The 25297-nt window shown below is 39.6% G+C and overlaps 1 protein-coding gene across 1 annotated transcript in view; it reads left to right on the plus strand.

Annotated features, from left to right (window-relative positions):
• Positions 1-25297, plus strand: part of KIF13B (kinesin family member 13B) — a 195586-nt gene that overhangs the window by 139635 nt on the left and 30654 nt on the right. The window contains exons 29-35 of the mRNA XM_080796223.1: positions 804-928; positions 2184-2360; positions 5063-5155; positions 7395-7547; positions 8351-8428; positions 10183-10236; positions 22739-22850. Coding sequence (XP_080652349.1) covers positions 804-928; positions 2184-2360; positions 5063-5155; positions 7395-7547; positions 8351-8428; positions 10183-10236; positions 22739-22850 — 792 coding nt within the window. The remainder of the gene's footprint in view (positions 1-803; positions 929-2183; positions 2361-5062; positions 5156-7394; positions 7548-8350; positions 8429-10182; positions 10237-22738; positions 22851-25297) is intronic.

Raw genomic sequence — 25297 nt, forward strand, 5'->3', positions numbered from 1 at the left:
CACTCTGCTGTCTGTCCACCTGAGAGGGTTTCAGTGTTTTGCCACAGCTCTCTAGCCTACCTTGTTGTTCTCTGGCACCTTGGAGGCTGAAGCTTACTCTGGGGCCTACTGTCCTTATGTTAGGTTCCTAGAGAGTTGAGGGGCTCGTGTGTGCATGTGCTTGTGCACGTGTGTAGGAAGGTAAGAGCGGAAAAGAATAAGACCTGTTTGTATGGATATCCCAAGACATGATCAAAAACTTGCGCAGCCTGATGCCCATTCTTGATCCCCATAAGCCTACATACTAGAAGGATACTTTGATGGCTACTCACAAGCTTAAGATGGATAGGGGGTTGGGAGGGCCAGACTTAGAACTAAATAACTAAAGGGCCAAGGGGCAACCCTCCAAGTTTCTGGCTCATGTAGCCAATTGATTCTTTTGTTGAACTTAACGGTCAGATAATTGGAATCACTCTCGCTTCTCATTTCTTCAGTGCACTAAAAGATGGGGAATTTGGGTTATAATCCTATCATTAACATTTATGGGCTGACCTTGAGTAATCTCTTGGGTATCTTGGCTTCATTTGCCTTCCATGTAAAATAGGGCATAAAGGTAGGAGATTGGTTAAGATAATTTCTTGAGAGTCTATCCATCTCTAAGAACTGTGAACTGTTTAATGGTTCTCTTCCATGTCATGTGAGATTTTAGAGCCAAAAGCAAATGAAATTTGAGGCAGTAGAATTTTAATACTAAGCACATTGAAATTTAGCTGGTAGGGGTTATCCTTTGAAATGATCTCTGATTTAATGGAACTTGCTTTTAGCTGATGATTTCAGCTCCCAAGATAATCTTGATGACCCAGAAGCTGGTGGATGGGATGCTACCCTCACCGGGGAAGAAGAGGATGAGTTCTTTGAACTGCAGATTGTAAAACAGCATGATGGAGAGGTAAACAAAGCATAAGTAGGGAAAATCATATGAAAAGTAGTTTCTTTAACCTTTCCATATGTCTTCTGAAATAGTCAGCAGTGTAATCATTTTAATGCTTACATTTCTCAAGAAATATAAATGAAAACCTTTCATTGTGACTTCCAGAAAGAGTGGAACCCCTTCCAGAAGGAGTGGACGGTCAAATTAGTTCCCCTCCTGATAAAGGATCTCTGTTAGTATTCATAGTTCAGGCCAGCAGTGGTCCCCTCTCTGGAGAAATGCTACTGAAGTACATATAGGTAAAATGACACAGCGTTTGGGATCTCCTTTAATTCTTTAGTAAAGACTTTTTAAGAAGAGGGAAAAAAAAGTAGATAAAGGCAGTGTGGCAAAATCTTGATAATGTTTGAATCTGGGTGATGTGTGTACAGTGGGGGCTTACTTTCTAGTTTTGAGTATACTGGAAAAGTGAGAAAATAGTTAAAGCGAGGAAAGCTGATGGGGTACTCTGGGGGGCACATCATCCCTTAGTGGTATTCCTAAAAGATGCAAAACTTAATAGTAGGGGGCAAAGCTAGCACACCCACCTGTGATGCGTTCTGTACAACAGTGGGCCTATCAGTGTCATGGGTGACAAAGAATGGCTGGGGAACCATTGCAGATGAAAGTAGACTAAAGGGACATGACAGTTAAATGCAGTTAGTGATCCTGTATTGGAACAGTTGAAAGATTTGAATATGGACTGTATTATATCATAGTATTGTGTTGATGTTAAATTTCCTGAATATAATTGTCCTATAGTTAAGTCATAGGATGTTCTCGCTGTTAGAAGATACTTGTTAATCTATTTAGGCAGGTAGAGTAACAGGTCTGTAACTGACTCACAAGTGGTTCAGCAAAAAATAATCCTGCATGTGTATGAGTTGTAAGAAAGAGAAAGGAGAAGTGACAAAATATTAATAGCTGGTGATTCTAGATGGAAGATAACACAGGAGTTCATTGTCCTGAATTCACATCTTTCCTTTATGTTTGAGCATTTTGCAAAATAAAAACATTTTAGAATCCCGCCAGCCAAGAACGTTATCCCATGTACTTCCCAGACTAGAGTGATGGAGGCCACATCCTCACATCCTGGAGTCTTTCAGGCCACTTCTAGTAGATCTTCAATGGGGACCAGTATGTCCAACCTCAGCCAAGCCAGGATGTTTCCTTGTGAAGTGTTTTGTGTTCAGGAGGAGAGGGCAAACAAAGTATGTTCTTTTGGTCTCCGCAGGTGAGAGCAGAAGCCTCTTGGGACTCTGCCGTGCACAGCTGTCCTCAGCTCAGTAAAGGCACCCCAGCGGATGAGCGCGTGTATCTGATTGTGCGGGTGACAGTCCAGCTCAGCCATCCGGCCGACATGCAGCTGGTATTACGGAAACGAATTTGTGTCCATGTTCATGGCCGGCAGGTGAGTCATTAATCCCAGTTGAAGAACTGATTTTAATCACAGGTCCGATCAGGGGCAGGGCCAGGAATGATTGCTCTGGCCTCCTGTCCACAGAGCCTCTGTGAACCGTTGTGCTTTTCTCTTCAGCTCAACCCTTGCTGTCGTGTAATCGGGTCTGCTTCTTTCCCGGCCCCTGCTGTTCTGACTTCCTCCTAGATAGTGTTCAGTTATTACAGTGAGTCCTTCTTATTACAGAGTCACAGATGAGTGCCCCAATGCCCCGTCAAAGTGCGGTTCTAGGTTTTTGACTTTACCTTTGGTTTGCACAAGACGTGACAGTTCTCCGCAGATTAACTGTTGCTTGGACTCACCCTCTGCTTTGTGCTTCTTTCTTCCCTCTCAGTCATCTCTGCTAATTTGTGGACTCAAATATTTGGATAGTGTACTGTGTCGAGCTTTTGGGTAGCAAGATGAGTAAGAATCAGTCTGCATCTTGAAACCGCCAGTGCCCGTCGGCGTGTGTAGCTGAATAAACAGACGGCGCCTCTCTTGGGTTAGTGGGGGAAGGCAGGTGTTCCCTGAGTGCAGGAAGACTGCTGGTGAAGCCATGGAGAGCTCACACTGAGCAAGTCCGAGAAGCCATCAGAGCCAGGGTGGTAGCATGCCGGCCACTCCTTTACAGACATGGTGCCAGAGGAGGACATGTGCTACTCAGTGCAGGGGGTGAGGAAGGACAGGGCAGGGCTGACTGGGACCTCGAGCAGCAGAGTGTGGCGGGCATTGTGACGGGGCGTGCTGCAGAGGCTGGGCCCTGGCTGTCCACACAGTTGCAACTGGATTATGAGGGACCTCATGCCGTATGACTGGGTTTAGTAGACAGCTTCAAGGGAAGAACATAAACTATTTCTGCCATTGGCTTTGCAAATATAGGATTTGGGAGGCTCATTCTAGGGATTCTTTGAACTGTCTGTGCTCACTGTTTTTGAGGCCTTCTCAACACACTGACTAAAACCAGGACAGATGAAAAGAAATCTTTTCATTTAAAAGAGCACAGTCACGGTTGACAGAGTCCTAGATGTAATCTCCACCCCTAAAAATTAATCTTTAGTTCTAAATGTCACACTGATATCCATCTTTGAAATGAAGACTGGTGGTAATGCTGTTAAAATTGCAGGTCTTTAGCTTGGCAATCCAGCATCAATAAAATCTGGGTCATTGGGTGAGCTATAGACGTATATGGTGTGTCTCCTGTTCGCTCTTTTCTCCAACTCTCTTTTCTCGGAAGTCTTTAAAGGATAGAAAAAGATGAGTTGCTCTTGAGGAGCATTTTGAAGAGTGATATGCCATTCCTGAGCTAGAGATTCTGCTTGCCGGGCGCCGAGGCTGACCTGGTATGGCATTGGCCCCACAGAATCCTTAACAGAAAGGATGCATTATGGAGTCACCAAGCTTCCGCTGGTGGTGGTGTCTTTTTTGTTTGTTTTTAATTTTTTAGTATAGCAGCAAGAAATTGCCTCCGTTTTTCCCCTGGATGAAATGACGTGATGTTATCAGATCGATACTAAATGACATGATAGTACTTTAGGACATGCCAGTTTCCCTCCCAGTTTCAGATATATCAGTCCTAAAAATTGCTTCTTCATGACAAGAATGGGGACTTCCCTATGATGCTAATATTCCTTATGATGCTAATATATGCAAATCAGTTTCAATAGTTCCATAAAGAAAGAAAACAAAAGGTAAATTAACAACAGCACCGCCCTCCCCACCCGAACCATGGAAAAAAAAAAACCTTAGCTGTTCCCTGACGGGTGTAATGGGCTGTGGCTCTGCATCGCAAGGCTCATGAAGGGCTGAAATCAGTGGTCTCTTTGCATTCTAAGAGCTACGGTCTTTTAAAAAAGTAACTAAAGAGCACTGAATAGGAAAGAAATTATTATTAAATAGGTTTGTGAAATTATGTACTTCTAAGACCAAGTGGCTTAATTTTTGTGTATTCTTTGGGTGTTTTCACATATTTCCTACTTCCCTTTTACATGAGGGAAAAGGTTGGGTATTGGTTTAAAATTCTCTCTTCTTCTTATCTTTATTCACCAATTGTATTCTGCCCTCATCCCTGCTCTCTTCAACCTCTACAGGATGTTCAGTCTTAGCAGCATCTTCAAATGAGTCATCTATGCATTAATTCAACGGTTCAATTCTTAACTGTGCGAAGAGCACAGTCAGCATAAACAATGACCGTGCACTCTTAAATCATTCTTCATAACGATCCTGCTTTGGTCAAGAATTTAATGCCTGAACTTGTCAATATTCATGCTGCAAGATGTCCATCGTACTGGTGAAAAAAAAGTGTAAGAGTCACCAGTCCTCACTCACATCTTAGAAGGTCATTTTATTTTATCGAAGTCAACAGTCTTATTTCCGTAGCCTTTAAGTAGACCTGAACCAGATGCCCAGTGTCAGTTTCCAGAGTTTTGGGTTTATATTCTTCAAATATTGGGTATAGGGCCTGTCAAAGGGCAGGGGCCTAGTAAATTGATTTTGTATGCTGAGACAAAGTTGAAGAGCCTGTATTTAGTGATTTGGGTTTCAGCTCGCTTATATCGGAAATATGCTCTGTTTCTTTTTGGTTAGGGTGAATGCAGTATCCTTTGAGCTCTTTGTTAATGAAAACTCAGTTTTTGAGGTTGGAAACTGTATCTCTCTGTTTTGTTTTTCTCTAGGGTTTTGCTCAGAGTCTCTTAAAAAAGATGTCACATCGAAGTTCTATTCCTGGCTGTGGAGTGACTTTTGAAATTGTCTCCAATATTCCAGAGGTGAAGGATCATATGAAGTTTGAGTTTACTAAAAATAAACATGTAACAAGAGCTAACTCCCTGAAAGTCACCTACCTGAGAAATACATAGTCAATGAAATTGTGTATTTGGGTAAACACTATCGATTTGTAGAAGAAATTTCCTAATCTTAATGTGATTCATCATAAAATATATTTGTGGCTTAAAGGTTCTGGTTTTAGTATTTTGTTAAAGAAGTTCCTTTTAAAAAGCAAATCAACACTCCTAGAAGACAGTGCTCCTTTTTACTCCTAGTAGACATAAGGTAACAATACTGTCCCCCTCAAAGGGACGTAACAGCACGTCCCTGAAAAGAGATTCAGGCTTGTGTTTTGGAATCACACAGAAATCTTATTTTTGTCACCTATTAGTGAGGTGAACTTGGTAAGTTATTTGGAGCCTCAATTTTTTTCATTTATTAGATTGGGTTAGTGATAGCTTCTGTACAGGGTTGTTTTTAAGGATTAAATGAGATGATACATATAAGTTGTTGTGCACACACTGGGCAGTTGATTGTAATTGCCATTATTATAGTTTCTATTATTTTCTTCTTGTTATTTCTCTTTCTAAACTGAGAAAGTCATAGGTATCAAGCATATGGAGTTTAAAATACCGCCCCCCCCAGAAGCTTGATGCATGATGTAGTTTATATATGTGCTTCCTAATATTTTTTTTTTTTTTTTTTAAGAATTTATTTATTTATTTGGCAGAGAGAGATCACAAGTAGACAGAGAGAGAGAGAGAGAGGAGGAAGCAGGCTCCCTGCCGAGCAGAGAGCCCGATGCGGGGCTTGATCCCAGGATCCTGAGATCATGACCTGAGCCGAAGGCAGAGGCTTAACCCACTGAGCCACCCAGGTGCCCCCTGTGCTTCCTAATATTTAATCCCAGATTTCTTCATCTGGTCTGTGGCACAGCTGGTAATGGGGTAGGGGAAGGGAGGCTTCTAAGAAAAGGACCGTGGAAAAGAGTAGAGCAGTTCCTTCTGTGACACTCACTGTCTGAAATCAAGGAGTGAGTGTAGAGATGCAGATTGTACTTTGGCAAAAAAAGGCAAGATTAGGACTTGGGTCTCTTGACTCCTGATCTTGCCTTTTTTTGCCAATTATGTGGCTTTCCTTTTTCCTCATCTATAAAATGAGGATGATTGCTTCTTTTCAGGGTTATTAAAAGGCCCAAATGAATCACTAGAGGAGGTAGAAGTTTTGTGAACTTAAGCCACCTTCCAGATTCTCCTATATTTTATCTGTTACAAAGCTCGTTTAAATTTTTAAAAATAATTTTGATGTTAGAATGTGTCTTATAATTGATATTTTAAAGTTAATTGGCAGAGGTTTTTTTTTTCTCCTTAGTGGTATATAAAATATTTTTTTCCTTAAAGTTGATGGCATCTTAAGATGCAGTGGCATATGGCTATATATTTTGTAGTTTGTGACATTATTATAACAAATTCACAAGTAAATAAAGTATCAGATTTTCTCTGAGAAGAGTAATTTGTTATGAGCCAAGCTAGCCTGACATGATTAAATGCACTAACAACAACCCTCCCTGACTTATGAGCATCCCATTTATATGCATGGGGCACCCACATGAGAGGAGCAGGGCTGGGCTCTGTGGGAAAGCACAGTGAGCGAGAATTTACCGAGATAACGTTTCTTCTTGGTGGGTGCTACACTGCCTGTAGCCTGCGTTGAGGATTGAAACCAATTTTAGAAGCTGCCACATGTTGAACATGTAGTCCATGGTCGGCTGCTGAGTGAAAGGGTTGAAAGCCGCCCTACTTTCATTCTTATTCTCTTGTGTCTACCTCCTACTAGCACTGTTTGGACCCCAGCTTCTCACTCCTGTCTCTTGCCTCAGTGATGTATTTCTGAAGTATTGTGGTGGTTGGTTATATTTTCAGCTATTTCCACCAAATCCTTTCTAACCAATAACATTTTCGTTTGCAGTAGGAAAAAAGCAGAGGACAGTTTTATTAAGAATGTGCTGTGTTTCAGTGGCATTGGGTTTAACCTTGCAAGTTAATCTGGTCACCATTTATACCACGATTTCTCTGGGAAAATGCATTTTGAGTTCCAAAAGCTGGCGTTAAAATGTAATTTTGGAGTACATCCCATTTGTTAGCTCAGTACTCTCTATGTGTATGTTTGTATAGATTAAGAAGCTTTTATGTTTTCTTCTATAGAGTACTTAATTTTAATACACAACTTTCTGTTCTCCAGGATGCCCAGGGAGTAGAGGAACGAGAAACATTAGCAAGAATGGCAGCTAATGTTGAAAACACAGCTTCTGCTGACTCAGAGGCTTATATTGAAAAATACCTCAGAAGTGTGCTGGCTGTGGAGAACCTTCTCACTTTAGATCGTCTCCGCCAGGTTAGCCAGCAGCACTGGTAGTAGCGGTGCTGACCCAGCCGGAATTCTCTTTGCCTCTCTGCAGTTCGCAGTGTTGTTACATCTGAACTTTGGAAGCATCTGTTTACGTGCAGCATATTAATTTAGATTAAATTTGTCACTTAAGTCTGTGAACATACAAAAGCTCCACTTGGAAGTTTACTTTTACCAAGGCACTAAATGGTATCAAGTTGCTTTGAGGTAATGGGAGAAAATACTTAACTCTTGCTGGCTGAAGAATTACTTTCAAAATACTTTGATAATGGACAATAACGTTGCTGAAGAAGTATGTAGGAAGGTGGCAGAATGGGCTCTTTCTTGTTTAGCTGGTCATGCCTGCCACAGCTTTAGGGTAGATCTCTCAAAGGGATAATAGAGATGCCAGCAGTATACCTAATCCTTAGTGGAACCCTAAACCTCATTTTACATAGTAATATGGAGATTTTTTTGGTTTTAACCAAAAATCCTTATGAAAAACAAAAGTGAATGATCTAATTTTGGCGATTTTCTCCTGGGACTAACTTTTGTTTGGCCAGCTTCAAGGCAGCCATCAGTAGATACAGAAAAGAATGTAGAATCTAGGTAACCTATCCACTGTACAGTTAACTTGGAATATTCCACAGTGATTGGAACTAGGTCTTTCCATGGCATAAAGAAACAGCCATGATTTAAAGAACCAGGATTGTGTATGTAGAGATGGTAGCTCAAACACTGCTGTGCATGGTACTGCTTTGGAGATGGGTCTCTGATCTGTGTTTTTCCTCTGTATGTTTTCTGACTGACAGGAAGTTACAGTGAAGGAACAGTTGACAGGAAAGGGGAAGCTGAGTAGGAGGAGTATTAGCTCTCCCAATGTGAACAGAGTGAGTACATGGACTCCCCATTCTGTGCTCTGCCTGGGCTCTCCTGCCCTGCCCCTCTTTCCTTGGGTAACTCTTTTTTGTATACTTTAACTCTCATCTCAAATGTCATTTCCTTGTCCAGACTGATTTACGTGCCCCTGTTGTCTACCCTGTAGCATCTGTGCACACCTTTGTCACTGTCTTCACCAGTATGGTAGGGACAGTGTCCATTTAAGTTTGTCTCTCCTGTTTCTCACAGCTTTTGTTTGAGCAATGCCTAGCAGTGACTGGGTGTTCAGTGAGTGTTTGTTGAGCTAAAGCAAAACTAGCCCAGTGCCTTTGGCAAGCCATTTGAATTTTCTGGGCCTAACTTAATTATTTTTAAATGGAGAAGTCTGGACTCAGTTTACAAACTCAATTGCTTAAAGGCCGTCCAGGATAGTATAAATGAGTAAAATAACTTAGGTGTATTTCATAATAGTGTCTTAAGTTTTTTGTTGTTTTTAAAAACAGAGATATAATTTATGTGCATATTAAACATACAAATAATTCTTCACAAAGAAATATGATTATGGCCGTGTGATTTATCTCTCCTTTCCTTACTTTTGACAAAGATATGGATATGAGAAATATTACCTTTGCTAACTTTACCACAGAAAAGAAAAAAGAAAAACCACAGTACAGGCATCGTAATGAAGAGCAGCTGACCCTTCCCCTTGGTGTCTGAGAGACGATAGTGAAAGTAGGAAGAGTATCAAACGGGAGGGCACATGTGGCCCCTGAGTGACTGAATGACATCACTAATGATCTCAGGCTGAAAGATTGGGAACATGAAGGAATATATCACTTTATTTCAACTTGAAATCTCATTTCTTCAAAAAATGATACATTAAAATGCAGATATTTGCAGAGGTTGGTATTTAGAATCCTGTGGTTTAAAAGAAATAGTTTGTGTCTATATATCTGCTACGAATACCCAGAGAAGGAAGTTGTAAGATCAGGACATGGTAAAATAATTAAGCTGGTATCCTTTAAATAGAAGGGGATAAACAGATGAAATATCCCTTACCAATGCCCTGCTGTTTGTTGCCTCAGGGTAAACTGGGTGTCTGATCTTATATAAACCTCCCACCTTAAAGTTCAATTCAGTTTAAAAAAAAAATTGTCAGGGGCACCTGGGTGGCTCAGTTGTTTAGGTGGCCGACTCCTGACTTCGGCTCAGGTCATGATCTCAGGGTCCGGGGATTGAGCCCTTCTTGGTGCTCTGTGCTCAGTGGGGAGTCTGCTTGAGGATTCTGTCTCTCTCCCTCTACCCCTCCTCCTGGCTTGCACACATGCTCTCTCTTTTTCAAAATAAAGAAATATGTCTTTTAAAAAAATTGTGCCTAATAATGTCTCAAAGTATACACTAGCCTAATTTACAAATGTCTTGACAGCATCTCTGCTACCATCTGACTGTTGATTTGGTTTTCAAATTCTTGTATTTCCAGGACCGTAGATTTCTGTACTTTCACACCTAAAGGACTAATCCCAGGGAAGCCTGGGTGGCTCAGTCGATTAAGCGGCTGCTTTCGGCTCAGGTCATGATCCCAGGGTCCTGGATTGAGCCCTGCATCGGGCTCCCTGCTCAGCTGGGAGCCTGTTTCTCCCCTGTCTGCCGTTCCCCTGCTTGTGCTTTCTCTCTCTCTCTCTTACTCACTCTGTCAAATAAATAAATAAAATCTTTAAAAAAAAATAAAAATAAAGGACTAATCCCCTCTTTTTTTCTTTTTCAGTTGTCTGGCAGCCGACAAGATCTTATTCCATCCTATAGTCTAGGCAGCAATAAGGTAAGTATTTATAACTACTTTTCTGTCAGTCTTAGACCAATTTCCCATTCAACTTTCCTCTTCTCAAATATCACATGCTCGTTTTGCATGCCCACATTTCTCCTACTCTTCTGTGCTATGTGAAATTTATTAGAAAGTGTTTACAGTTCATTTCTTTTTACCAGTTAAATTAAGGTTTATTAGACCTTACTACTCTACTTTTTAAGGGTTAAAAACCAGTTTTGTTGCTTGAGTTCGTATTTTTATGTAAACTGTTCTTCCTGTTTGAATCAAAAAAGGAAATTTAACTGAAATTTTTAATAGTAAAATATTGATAAATGATTGCAAATGTGTGAGGAATAGGAAGATTTTATCTGAAAGTTAGTATTATTTGCTAGAAGAAATTAAAAATAAGGGAACAGAACTTCTGTTAGCTGGGATTTATTGTTAATGTAGTGTTCCCCAATTTAGTAGAGGTTTAAGCATAGAGAATTCTTTTTTTTTTTTCCTAAGATTTTATTTGTTTATTTGACAGACAGAGATCACAAGTAGGCAGAGAGGCGGGTGAGGGGTGGGAAGCAGACTCCTTGCTGAGCAGAGAGCCCGATGTGGGGCTCCATCCCAGGACCCTGGGATCATGACCAGAGCCAAAGGCAGAGGCTTTAACCCACTGAGCCACCCAGGCGCCCCAAGCATAGAGAATTCTTTATACTTAAAAGGATCGTACTCAGAATTGTTGTAACTGGGTGTCCTATATCATAGTTTTGTGCCCGATATTTTTTTGAGGGCTCTGGTTAGATGTTGGTACTGTTAACTGTGGGCAACATGCTCTGTTTTGCTCTCTTAACCCTTGAGGAGGGTAAAAGTGAACAGTGTCTTATACAATGGCCTGATAATCAGGGATTTGTTTCAAAATAATCTCGGGGGACGATGAGGGCATAGATAAAAGAAGATGGTCTATTTAATGGTGGTGCTTATAGCTGCATAGGATTTGTTATACTACCCGTTCTACTGTTGTTAGTTATTTTATACTCTGTTTTTGTACATTTGAAATTTTCCTTATAAAAACTTAAGAACAATTAGTTGATGAATAATAAGACTTATTCTTAAGATCTAAGTTACTAGGAGTTTACCTGAAATACATAAAAATGTGTGTGTGTGTGTGTGTGTGTGTCTCCCATTATTTCAGGCAAACTCCTAGTAACCTAGATCTTAAAAATGAGCCATATGTATATATATCAATGTTTATAGACATATAAATTGCTCTCCAGCTCATTAATTTACTGTTCACCTACCATGTCTTTGAAAGTGTGCTAAGTAGTACTCCTCTATACTGATGCAGTGATAGGTTTGATCAATTCTTAGTGAGCACAGCACAGCTTGTGATTACCAGAACAAAGCTGAGTTTCTGGGAAATTGTTTGTGTCATTATTTTTAAATGTAAATAAGCGAAATATTTTAAGGAAAATATATTTATAAGAAAAAAAGCACAAGTTTTTGTGTTTTTTTGGAATTACATCTAATCCAAATTCCCAGTTATATTTTCAATTCCTTGAAAGAAGTGGCCAAAATTTTCTGTCTACCCCCAATCTCCTTCTGTTTAAATAGAGAAAGTAACAGTATCACTTGAAAGAAAGTTAACAGTGCTTCATCTACACCAAGTAAATGGAATAAAAGAACATAGATGCTATACTGGAAGTATGGTAGAGTAGGAGACCAAAGGTGGGGGTGGACACTTTTAAAGGCATTATTCACGGATCAGGAGAGGCTGCAGAGATGATAATCCCCCTAAGCTGAAAGGTGATGAGGTCCCCCACTTCCGCCCCCCGAGGCAGGAAAGGAATGAAAGCAACAGTGTGAACAGAAGCATGGAGGGAGGAACAAGCTTGCTATGTTCATGACACTGCATGCAGTTTGACTAAAGGAGAGGGTGTCCATGGGGTACAACCCAGAGAAAAGGGGCCTGATTGTCGCAGATCTAACATCATGTACCAAGGAGTAATGGAAGAGGTAAGGAGCCCCTGAAGGAGTAATGGCAGTAACATGGTTACAGTTGAATTGGAAAGTGTTTTTTAACAGTCCACCTAAACCCCACTTGGGTTCCTGGCTGTGGCCCATAAAATCACATTAGAATATTGTATACAGTACAAATATATACAGTTATCAGTGCAAAAAGTGAAAAAAAATTAATTTGAGGATGGATACATCAGGTGGGGGAGGAGATTCAGCAGTAGGAGGGTGAGGGAAAGCAAATTAGGTATATTAAGGAGGTAGATGCTCTGGAACTCCGTGGACAGAAAGGTTGGGCGAGGAAGGAGACGAGGGCGACGTGCGCTTCTGGATGACAGGATAGAGATGAACTGTTAGAGGGGCAGGTTTGGGGAAGAAAATGATTTAGTTCCATTTTTGATATAAGGTGTCTGTGCCAGTTGAAGGGTCTGGAAGCCTGGGCTGAAGACAGATTGGGGAGCTGAGGGCATATTTATAACTGAGTGAGGGATTAGATCTAAAGTTGGAGCTGGTTGGCATGAGAATACTCATGGGCACGTGCTGGAAGAGAAGCTGGCCAGAAGACCCAGCAGAGAGTAGCTTGGAAACTGGGGCAGAAAAGAATTTTTAAGTTGTTTGGTTTTTTCCCAAATATTTTACTTATTTACTTATTTTAGCAAGCATGCATACATGAGCTGGGGGAGGGACAGAGGGAGAGAGAGAGAGAATCCCAAGCAGACTCTCCACTGAGCAGGGAGCCTGACATGGGGCTTGATCCCTCAATCCTGAGATCATGACCTGAGCTGAAATCAAGAGTCGGACACTCAACCAACTGAGCCACCCAGGTGCCTGGCTTTTTAGCTTTTAAGAAGAACTCCTCTCAGGTTCCTCAGAGACTATAAGATGAGGACCAAAGACGACTTCAGATATGACAGTAAAGAGTTCCTGGGAGTCCTTTCCCAGGGCAGTTTCTGTGGCAGGTTGGGGACAACTCAGCAGGACATGTCATAGTAAATGAAGAAATGTAATGTTACATATTTTTGCTACTCTACCAGGACCTTCCCTTTTTTAGTCATCTTGATTTCTTGGCATACCCTAGTAAAGAGGAGGAAAGTTTGATTTTCACCCTCTCAGGTTTTACTGATATCATGGTACCATCACAGCAACAAGGATATGTATCCCTCCACTCTATTTCAGGGTATATTTTGAGTTGTCATACACTTCAAACAAGTTAAATACCTTTTTCCCCCTATTTCTGTAGTTCAGTCTTCCTCAAAATTTGACCTTGCTTGTCCCTCCCTGACCATAGTAGTCCCCAACCCTCTGGAAGTGTATTGTCAGGGAAAACGGAAGGTACCAGCTTGCCATTACTAACTTTGTTCCCAATTTAGCTGTGAAGCTATTATTTTTATCTCCTTTTGAACTCCTGGCATCCATAGGCCCTGAAAGGTTACGAGGTGTAGCTGGGCTTTAGTCAACATCTCGTCACTGTGGGCATCCCTTGACTTCTCGCTATGTTGAATGAATGTCCGCCTATCAGAATTAGAGACCTTTGGCTATTCAGTAGGAGAAAGGTAGAGGAAACCTGTTACAAGATTTTTATGCAATGGGCCTGTTCAATGAGTAAGAAGATTCTAGTGATATAGGATTGTAATTGTGATGCTAGAAAACGAAGTGAAAAGATTACAAAGGAAAGAGGATTTGATTCCAGACTTACTTCAGAAGGGAGTACAGAGTAGCTCCCCTATATTCAGAGGAGGGGTTCTCTCATTAGTTTTATCATCTAAAACAGCATCTTAAAAGAGTTTTAGGAAAAATAAATATTCTTAAAATTATATTTTCTTACTAGGGAGGAAAAGTCATTCCCCTACTCCCTGTGGCCTTTAAATGAAACAAAGAAAATCACTTTCAAATATAGCATTGCCTTGTATTCAGTATGTGTTTTTAATACTACCCATAAAAGAATTCCTCAAGACTGAGTTGTGCATAAACTAATTGACCTACAAATTATCAAAATCTTGTTAAAGCCCTCTGCAGAGTGGCTGTGCTTATACACATGTGAAATGATACATGTACAAGTGTCCATTCAAATATTGTTTATAATGGCAGAAGACTGGAAACAAACAGACTGTCCATTGGTTTGGTCTGGTTAAATACACTTAATCTGGGCAGATGCCACATACCACCCCCCCATACATACAAATAAATAAATGGGATACTATGCAGCTGTAAAAATGACTAGGAACCCTTCTAGATACCCATATGGAAAAATTATCAGTATCTACTTAAGGTTTAAAAATGAAGTGCAGAGGGGCACCTGGGTGGCTCAGTGGGTAAAAGCCTCTGCCTTTGACTCAGGTCATGATCCCAGGGTCCTGGGATTGAGCCCCACATTGGGCTCTCTGCTCGGTGGAGAGCCTGCTTCCTCCTCTCACTCTGCCTGCCTCTCTGCCTACTTGTGATCTTTGTCTGTCAAATAAATAAATAAAATCTTAAAAAAGAAAAAATGAAGTGCAGAGGGGTGCCCTTGTGGCTCGGTCAGTTGAGCATCCTACACTTGGTTTCAGCTCAGGTCATGATCTCATGGGTCATAGGACTGAGACCTGAGTTGGGCTCCTGGCTCAGCAGGGAGTCTCCCTGAAGATTTTCTCCCTCTGCCTCTCCTCTGCCCCCCTCTAAAAAATAAATAAATCTTAAAAAAAAAAAAAAAATGAAGAGCAGAGGGGCACCTGGGTGGGCTCAGTCCATTAAGTGTCTGACTCTTGTTCTCAGCTCAGGTCTTGATCTTGGGGTTGTGAGTACAAGCCTTGTGTTGGGCTCCAAATGGGACGTTGAGCCTACTTTTAAAAATAAATAAATTAAATAAATAAATGAAGTACAAAATAGTATGCTGCCATAAAGGAGGGGGACAGGAGAGAAGTGTGTGTGACTGCTTATAGATTTGCTTACACATACATAAAAAACCCTAGAAGGATATATAAGAAGCTAATACCATTACTTATCTGCCTGGGGAGAGGGTGGAAATATGTGGGGAACTGAACAGATTGGGGTAGAGGTAGATCTCACTATGCCTTTTTATATTATTTGGTTTGGGGATCATAGGAACCAATTACCTATTTTTTTTTAATTAGAATTAAAAACAGGGGCGCCTGGGTGGCTCAGTGGTTAAAGCCGCTGCCTTCGGCTCAGGTCATGATCCCAGCGTCCTGGGATCGAGCCCCGCATCGGGCTCTCTGCTCAGCAGGGAGCCTGCTTCCTCCCTTCTCTCTCTGCCTGCCTCTCTGCCTACTTGTGATCTGTCTGTCAAATAAATAAATAAAATCTTAAAAAAAAAAAAAAAAAAAAAGATGTCTGGATCCAAATCCAGGCTCCACTATTTAGAATTAAAAACATATGTATGTATGAAAATCTCAATAGGATCAAAAAAATATGTGTCAAAATTCAATACCTTTTCAAAAACATATATTAGAATTGAAAAATTTTATTCCTTGCTCTTTTAAGTAGCTAGAAGTTTTTGTTCTTTTATGTGTAGTGGTTTGAGAAGGTCTCCAGTTGCTTTATTTATAATAATTTGTACACAGAGTCCTAAAGGAAATTGTTTTGAAAAATCTCAGACTCTTTTTTTTTTTTCTTTTCTTTTCTTTGGGGGACTTCCTGCATTCTTCAGTTTTCAGAGATCCAGGGACAGGTAATTAATCCATTAGGTTTTCCTAATGAGTGGGATATAAGTGCTATCCTACTACCTAAAACTTTGTATCATGCTTGCTTTTACCTTGAAAATAAGAATGAGTTTTTAAATGTAGTTTTTATAAGATGACTAAATTTGGCACTGTACTAATTTTTTGGCTCTTACTCTTTTGTAAAAATAACTTTGGTAGTCAATATATAGGATTCCTTTCACATGCTTCTTTTTCTAAGACTGTAAAAGTAGCTGTCAAAAGAGCCCAGGAACTAAGGCATCTTAGTAAATTTAGAGGGTTCTCGAATGTGAGGAGTTGGAGTTAATTCATATTAAGCAGATAATACAAATAAATATTTGGGAACTTGTAAGATGTGCTTTTCTCAAGTGTGGACAGGGAAAGGGGAGTAAAATGACAAAACTGCTTTGGGCATTCCTTTGACATCACAGAACTTTTCTCAGTAGCACCATTTTGGTTTCTTTGCCTTAAAGTATTTGATGCACAAGAGAGTCAGAAATATAATTTTAACCTGGAGTTGATGATGCTTAAAATGCTAGAAAAATGTGCTTTGAAATAATTGAATATTAGTTATATCTACCTTGTAAACTTGTGTGGGCCTATTTCCAGGTTCTGTATCCGTTAATGTGTCATTCCCTCTGATCTTGATTATGAAAACAGAAATATAGGGCACAGAATTTGATGTGCTGTCTTCCCCTGTGTAAGATGGGAACATTCAGTTCGTTGAAACAATGTTCAGAAGCCAGGAGAGGACACAAGAAGAGGTTCATGTCTCCCTTTCTCTTCCTAATTTTTAGTTGATACCGTGGCAAAGATTAGTCATTTAGGACAAAGTGATACTAAAAGGTATGGGAGGGAGGCAAGGATAGAGAGTTTGATATGATTAGGGCTCTTTAGGAGGTGGGAGGAAGCAGTGAACTACTAGAGACAGTCTCCTCGTTTGGCTTATGACACTTGGAATTTGCCCAGCCATATTTTACACACCCTTATTATTGATGCTCACTACGTATTAGAATTGGAATTGCTTTACTGAGCTCCACCAAGATTGAGTTGATAGACCCGTTAATCTTAAAAAGATAAATTGAATTTGATGAACTACTCCCAACTTTTAAATTCACCTTAGGGCCTAAAAGAAATCATTCTTTTATTTTCCCCCTCAAGCTTTTATTTAAATTCCAGTTAGTTAACTTACAATATAATATTAGTTTCAGGTGTGCTGTGTATTGATTCATCACTTACACACAACACCCAGTCCTCATCACAAGTGTCCTCCTTCATCCCATCACCCTTTTAGCCCATCCCCTTGCCACCTACCCTTCAGCAACCCTCAGTTTGTTTTCTGTAGTTATAATTGTTTTACGATTGCTTCTCTCTTTTTTTTTTCCCTCCGTGTTCATCTGTTTTGTTTCTTAAATTCTATATATGAGTGAAATCATATGGTGCTTGTCTTTCTCTGATTTATTTTGCTTAGCATAATACTCTCTAGCTCCATCTGTGTTGTTGCACCTGGCAAGATTTCATTCTTTATGATGGCCGAGTAGTATTCGTGTGTGTGTGTGTGTGTGTGTGTGTGTACATGTACACACATACATATACATACATATACTGTATCTTCTTTATCCATTCATCAGTTGATGGACATGTGGGCTCTTTCCATAATTTGGCTATTGTTGATAATGCTGCTATAAATGTTGGGGTACATGTATCCCTTAGAATCAGTATTAAAGTCATTCTTGATAGCCTTTTCAATTAAAAATATGTCCCTAGTAACTACTGGAACTACACCAAAATAAAAAGCTTTTGCACAGTGAAGTAAACCATCAGAAACAAAAAAAAGGCAGCCTACCAAATGGGAGAAGATACTCTTTTTAAGATTTTATTTCTTTTAGTGATAGAAAAATGCAAGCAGGAGGGGAGGGACAGAGGGAAAGGGAGAGAGAATATTAAGCAGACTCCACGCTGAGCATGGAGCCTGACGTGGGGCTCGATCTCATGACCCTGAGATCATGACCTGAGCTGAAATCAAGAGTTGGGCTCTTAACCAACTGAGCCACCCAGTTGCCCCCAAGTGGGTGGCAAGATATTTGCAAATCAAATATCCATTAAGGGGTGAATACCCAAAATATGAACTTACACAATTCAACATCAAAAAACCTGAAGTCATCTGATTAAAAACAGGCAGAGAACTTTTTTTCCAGAAAAGATAGACAGATGGCCAATTCACACATGAAAAGATGCCCAGCATCACTAATCATCAGGGAAATGCACATTAAAACCACAATGAGATAGTACTTTACACCTGTCAGAATGACTAAAATAAAAAAGACAAGAAATAACAAGTGGTGTTGAGGATGGGAAGAAGAAGGAACCCTCATGCACTGTTGTGGGAATGGAAATTATGTAACCACTGTGGAAAACGAAATAGAGGTTCCTCAGAAACCTAAAAACAGAATTACCATATGATTCAATAATTCCACTACTGGGTATTTACCCAGAGAAAACAAAAACTTTAATTCAAAAAGATATATATATACACACCTATGTTTATTGCATTATTTACAATAGCCTAGATATGGAAGTAATCCAAGTGGTGTCTGTAAATGAATGGATAAAGAAGAAGTGGGACGTTGGTATAGCACATACACACAATGACATACATACAATGGAATATTACTCAGCTATTAAAAAAATGAAATCTTGCCATTGTGACAACATGGATGGACCTACAAGTTAGAAATGCTAAGTGCACTACGTCAGAAAAAGACAGATACCATATGATTTTTCTCATACGTGGAATTTTTTTTAATAAAGATTTTTACTTATTTATTTGACAGAGATCACAAGTAGGCAGAGAGGCAGCCAGAGAGAGAGGGGGAAGCAGGCTTCCTGCTGAGCAGAGAGCCCAGTGCGGGGCTGGATCCCAGGACCCTGGGATCATGACCTAGCCGAAGGCAGAGGCTTAAACCACTGAGCCACCTATGCGCCCCTCATACGTGGAATTTAAGAAACAAAGAAGAAGAGGCCAAAAAACCCAGACTCTTAAATACAGAGAACAAACTGGAGGTTGTCAGAGGGGAGGTGGGTGGGGGATGGGTAAAACAGATTAAAAAGGATTAAGAGTATTCTTATCTTGATGAGCCCTGAGAAATGGGGGGGGGGAATATATATATACACATACATATATATATATATAATTACAGTGATGTTGCTATTTACTGTTACTGGATATTTCATTATTATAAGGCAGTTTTTAAAAAAATTTATTTTATTTTATTTTTTTAAAGATTTTATTTATTTATTTGACAGAGATCACAAGTAGGCAGAGTCAGGCAGAGAGAGAGAGAGAAAGGGAAGCAGGCTCCCCGCTGAGCAGAGAGCCTGATGCGGGGCTCGATCCCCTGGGATCACGACCTGAGCTCAAGGCAGAGGCTTTAACCCACTGAGCCACCCAGGCGCCCCGAGGCAGTTTTTTAGTAGATACAATGAAAACTTAACAAGCTTTTTATGACCAGTCTACCAAGATGGACTTAGCTGCAGAATTAATTTCAGCATATTGTTTATCCATCTAAAAATTGGTTGTGCATTGAGACCTTTTGCAATGCAAGGAACACTGTCAACTTAAAAGCCATTTTAGATGGAATTATACTTTTTAATAAGTTAGTAAGATACTATGTTTATCATCTTCGGATTGGAGTTCTTGATGCAGTTTAAAGTATCCAAAAGCTTAAGTGAATATTCAGTTAACAAAAATGATTTTTGTGTGTTTTGGCTGCAGTGCCTTCCTGAAAACAGCAATTATTTAGTGTGTCACAGGTGAAGGCTGAAGCCAAATATGAGTCACTTCTTCATTATTTGTATTAGAAGCCACCTTTGGACCTGGAATGTTACTGGCATTTCTCTTTCTTTACCTCTTTGTCAGTTCCCTGATCAAAAGCAAACTTCTTTTTTTCTTTTTAATTTTCTATTTTATTTATTTATTTTTTTAATTTGGAAAACCCAGGGAATTTGTGTCTGGGAAGAGCAGTAATAAGGAGAACTCTAGGTGCATAAGGAAGACCAAAGCGTGTTCTCAAGGCAGCTGCGAGCCTCCTGTGTTTTCCCTGTTCCATTTTGTCTTTACGTACAATGCCAGCTACAAATAATTGCTATCTCGAATAGGGTTTTATTTCTTGGAATTCAGCCTGTTAGCACAAATAATCCCTAATAAGTATGAAGCTAGTTTAAGGCTCTAAAACAAAGCCAGAGTTTTCTCTCTTGTATCTCCTCATCTTGGCTGATTCTGAAGTTGGTCGACATGCAGAATGTTAGAAACAAGTCACAGATCTATCTTTTCAGATTCCAGGCATGTAGTTTATATACCATACTCTTTCCGCTTTGAGGCCTGAGCTCGTAAGACAGCAGAAAGGTCCAGTGTTCGGCCGTATCTTTTTTTATTCGTTGTCCTAAGTTCATCTCCCTCCGAAGTACTTTTAATGGGATGCTTCCTTTTTTTCCCCCCCTCTCCAACATTTCAGTAAAGGGAAAATAACTCTGGAACAGCCAGTAAAATTTATTGAAAGATACTAATTGCCTTGTCCCCAAGGGGCAGTGTCTGTAGTTAGACACTGAGCCACGGGTTTCTTTTTTGGCAAGAGAATGGACATGCACTACAAGAGAGAATAAGTGAATGATTTCAGTGAAATGTCTCCCCAGAGATCTGTGGGTATCAGAAGGAAGAGGAAGGAGCGTTGTACCTAGTTTATCATCCAAATTTGTTGTTCCCTCTGAAGCAGAGTCTGTTCTTCCCCCAGATCAATTTGAGACATTCTGTGTCCCTGTCTTTGGTTGGCGAGACCTGGGAACAGTTAGCGTGTGAAATTCCTCAAGGTTAAGATGACGGTTAAGGTAGGATGGATGAAGTGAAATGTGTTTCCATCTTTCATCCTCCGCTAAGGCTAGCGGTCTGGCTAAGGCGTTATGTGTGTACTGTGTGCATCCTTTCAGATGTTCTCACTTGAGATATTTGAATATACGAGACAGTAAAAGTTATTGCTTCCATTCTGATTTGTTAGTAACATTGCGTGTGGGAGTGCCAGCTGGGAAATATTACCCGGGAAGCTAGTGGAGCCCCGAGTGTGCCTTGGGGAAGAGATGACACCTACATTATTTGTCACTGGACCATTATACACCAAATGGCTGAGGTGCTGACTCCAAATCAGCTACTTAGTTTCCCTAAGGGACAGAGTGCCACTGTGTGAGCTGCCAAACAAAAAAGAAAAATCGAAAATACAAAAATAAATTTATTTTCAAATTACATAAGTTGTCTTCAAAACAACCTTGCATGAGCTTAACACTGTAAACAAAGCATGAGGCTTTTCCTCCTCTGAGAAGCTCCAAAGAGTATTGACCTTAGTGTTCAGCTTCCTGATTGTGATGTCCCAGAGTACACAAAACTGTGGCTTTCCCAGACAGACAATTAAATTTAAATGCAAAAGACATTAAGAAACATTAAAGTATGTAAATCAGTGTGTGATTCATAGTAACACAAATGCTTCTGCAGTGAAGTATTTCAGAGTTCATGGTTTCCCTAGTCATCTCTTCATGGCTGTTTTGTTTCCTGGCTTCATAATGCTAAGACATCATACCATCTTTTTTTTTTTTTTTTTTAAATATCAAGTGCTGAGAGAGTTCCTGGGGAAAAGTGGCATTCTCAGAGGTAAACAGGATCCAGATCACTTAAGGTTTATTGATTTTATGATCAGTACTTAGGTTGCTGCTAAAAGCAGATAGGTTTTCCAATACATATCTGAAACCGTAGAGGGCTTTCCACTCCATCCATCTTCAGGATCAGGGAAGAACTCGCTTTGCAGGCGATTACTAAGGAAAACTCAAACATTGTTAGAGTCCCTCATCTGTGGAATACCAGCTTAAACTAATATAAAATACTATTATTTAACTCTGATGAAAAAGAAGCAGAGTGGTTATCAAAGGATCAAAGGGGAACTTAAAGCTTTTAGAGGACTTGCGTCTCATCTCCATTACTGGGTTTTGTACTTGTAACGGTTGGGGTTTATTTTTTTGCCAGATGGTACTGATGTTAAGAGTGCTTTGATGATTATCCCCATTTTTGTGGTTCGCCACCCCATTCTGGATTGGTTAATTAATCACCCAACTGGCATTGTTCTTGTATAATGCAGTGAAATCTCTTTAATGGGAATTTATAGAATAAGTTGAGAGTACAATAAAACTTGTTAATCCAGAGACTTCCATTATTTGGAACTTGTGATTACTTGATTTGCGCTTAACTGGAATTTCTCTTTAATATCTTTGGAAAATAAGAGCCTTGCTAATATATTGTTCTAGAATTTTTACTTTCATGAACGGTATTGGAATGGATAGAAGGGTAGTCCCTGGAGAAGGGAGAAGAGACAGTCCACAGTATTAGGGTTGTTCCTCAGTTTGATTTGAGAATCTGAAGCGAGAGAGTGTCTTGAGGCAGAGGAGCAGAAACAGCCTACAAGGCAGAGCGTAAGGAGGGATTTCAAAAGGAATGTCTTCACATATCCATATTTCATGGAAAGCAACATGATGTATGGAAAAGAATGTTAGGACAGAACTGAGGAGACCTCAAATTGTGAACTGGAGGGAATATCCAAATGTGAGGTCTTATTAGTATTTGGGAAATTAACACCTGGAAGATGAAGAGTGTAAGAAGAAAGGTACTTAAACAGTCAAATCTCCCATGTCTTGCAAAGGGAATAAAACTTTAGTAATGTATACAGTCTTTCTTAAATATCTTTAGGTCTTTCTGTTAACTAATTCATTTGAATAAAAACTACTGCTTTTGTCCTTAACAGGGCCGATGGGAGAGTCAACAGGATGTATCACAAACTGCAGTCTCCAGAGGAATAGCTCCAGTTGCCCCATCCCTTCCCGACTGTCCCCCAAATAACCATCCTCCTGACCCAGGTAAGTTATATTTTCATTTGTCAGTCACTGTCGGGAAATTTGAGCATCTTTCAGAAATAGTTTAAATCAGGATTTCCTACCACATAACTACTGACCTCCTAGTTAATGTCATCTGATATTTCCCTTTTTTGCCTTATCCTGTTGAGTTACATTGATTTGACTGTTGAGTTTATATTGCATCCTTCTGATAAATACCACTTGAACATGACGATCTTTTTATATATGCTTGATCCTATTTGCTAATATTTTGTGAAGGTTTTTTTTTTAAAGATTTTATCTATTTATTTGACAGACAGAGATCACAAGTAGGCAGAGAGGCAGGCAGAGAGGGGAGGTGGGAAGCAGGCCCCCCGCTGAACAGAGAGCCCCATGCGGGGCTCCATCCCAGGACTCTGAGATCATGACCTGAGCCAAAGGCAGAGGCTTTAACCCACTGAGCCACCCAGGTGCCCCTTGTAAAGGATTTTTGTGTATGCGTTCTATGGTGAATATCTCCTTTTCTGTTCTCATCATCATTTGTTAGGTTTTGGTATCATGATTATGTTGGCCTCATGAAACGACTTGGGAAATATTTCCTTATCAACTTTTTTTCTGGAAGATTTTATATACTTAGTATTGCTTCTTCCTTAAATGTTCGACAGAACTCACCAGTGACACTGTCTGGGCCTAGAATTTTCTCTTTGGGAAACTTTTAAATTATGACTAATTTCTTTAATACAGGGTTATTTAACTTCTTGTGTTTCCCTATGAGTCAGTTTTCATAAGTTATGTTTTCAGGGAATTTTCTGTTTCATCTAAATTTTAATGTTTATTTCAGTAAATGTTACAATGTTTCCTATTGCCCTTTTAATGTTTGTAGGATCTGTTGTGGTGGTCCTTCTTTTTATTTTTTTATTTTATTTATTTGTTTTTAAGAATTTTCTTTTTTTTTTTTTTTAAGATTTTATTTATTTTTTTGAGAGAGAGAGAAAACACAAGCCGGGGAGAGAGGCAGGGGGAGACGGAGCCGTAGACTCCCTGCCGAGCAGGGAGCCCTATGCAGGGCTCCATTCCAGGACAGTAAGCAAATGCTTACTGACTGAGCCACCCAGGCGCCCCTTCTTTTTATTTTTGACAATTTTTCTTTCTGGTTTTCTTGACTATTTTTTTTTTTTTTTAAAGATTTTATTTATTTGACAGAGATTACAAGTAGACAGAGAGGCAGGCAGAGAGAGAGGAAGGGAAGCAGGCTCCCTGCTGAGCAGAGAGCCCGATGAGGGGCTCATTCCCAGGGTCCTGGGATCATGACCTGAGTCGAAGGCTGAGGCTTTAACCCACTGAGCCACCCAGGCGCCCCTTCTTGACTACTTTTGAGTCTAGTTTTAGTTTTCTCAGTCTTCTCCCAGAACCAAATCTGGTTTCTTACTTTCTTTATTGTTTATTTTCTGTTTCTTTGATTTCTGTTTCTTCCTGCATTTCACAAATTTTGAAATGTGGTGCTGTCATTTTCATTCTATTCAAAATATTTTCTAATTTCCCTTTGATTTATTCTTTGACCCATAGGTTATTGGAGTAGCATGTTAATTCATTTTCATATGTCCGGGGGGAACTTCTTTCTGTTAATTGATTACTTATTTAATTTCATCACGATCTGAAAGACTCTTTAATATTTTAGTCTTTTGGGATGTTTTTGAGACTGTGTTCTATCTTGGTAAACATTCTATGCGTGCTTGAAAAGAAACTATTCTGTTTGGGGGCATAGTGTTCTGTATATATCAATTAGGTCAAGATGGTTGATAACGTTGTTCACATCTGTTCTTTAAATATTCTGTTCTACTGATTTTTTTTTTTCTATTCTATTAGTCACTGAGACAGAGGACATTAAATATCCAAATCTGATCAGGAAAATTACCTATTTTCCCTTGATAATCTGTTAGGTATATACATATTTAGGATTGATTTTTTCCCCAATATTTCTGTCATTATGACTGTCCCTTTGTATCTTTGAAATTCTCTTACTTTGAAATCTGTCTTACCTGATATTAATATAGCCACATCAACTGTCTTTTGCTTGTTGTGTGAATGATGTATCTTTTTCTCAGTCTTTTAAATTTTGGCCTGTATTTGTTCTTTAAATTAAAAATGATTGTCTTGTAGCCAGCATATGGTTAGGTCTAACTTTTTTCTTTTTATCTAGCCTGAACAAATTCTGTTTTTTTTTTATTGGCATGTTTAGTTCTTTTACATCTAATATTATTGTTGTTGGGTTTGCCTCATCGCTGCTGGTTTCTCTTTGGCCTTTCCATTTTGTTCCCCCACTATAACTTCTTTTTTGCTTTCTTTTGGGTTAAATGAAAACTATTTTTTAGTATTTAATTTTATTTCCATTTCTGGGTTTTTGGTATTTTTGTATTTCTTTGTTAAAGTCTTTGCTCAAGGACTGTAGTATGGATTCTTAACTTATCATA

This window comes from Martes martes, assembly GCF_963455335.1.
Source record: "Martes martes genome assembly, chromosome: 2".
In the NCBI taxonomy this organism is placed as follows: domain Eukaryota; kingdom Metazoa; phylum Chordata; class Mammalia; order Carnivora; family Mustelidae; genus Martes; species Martes martes.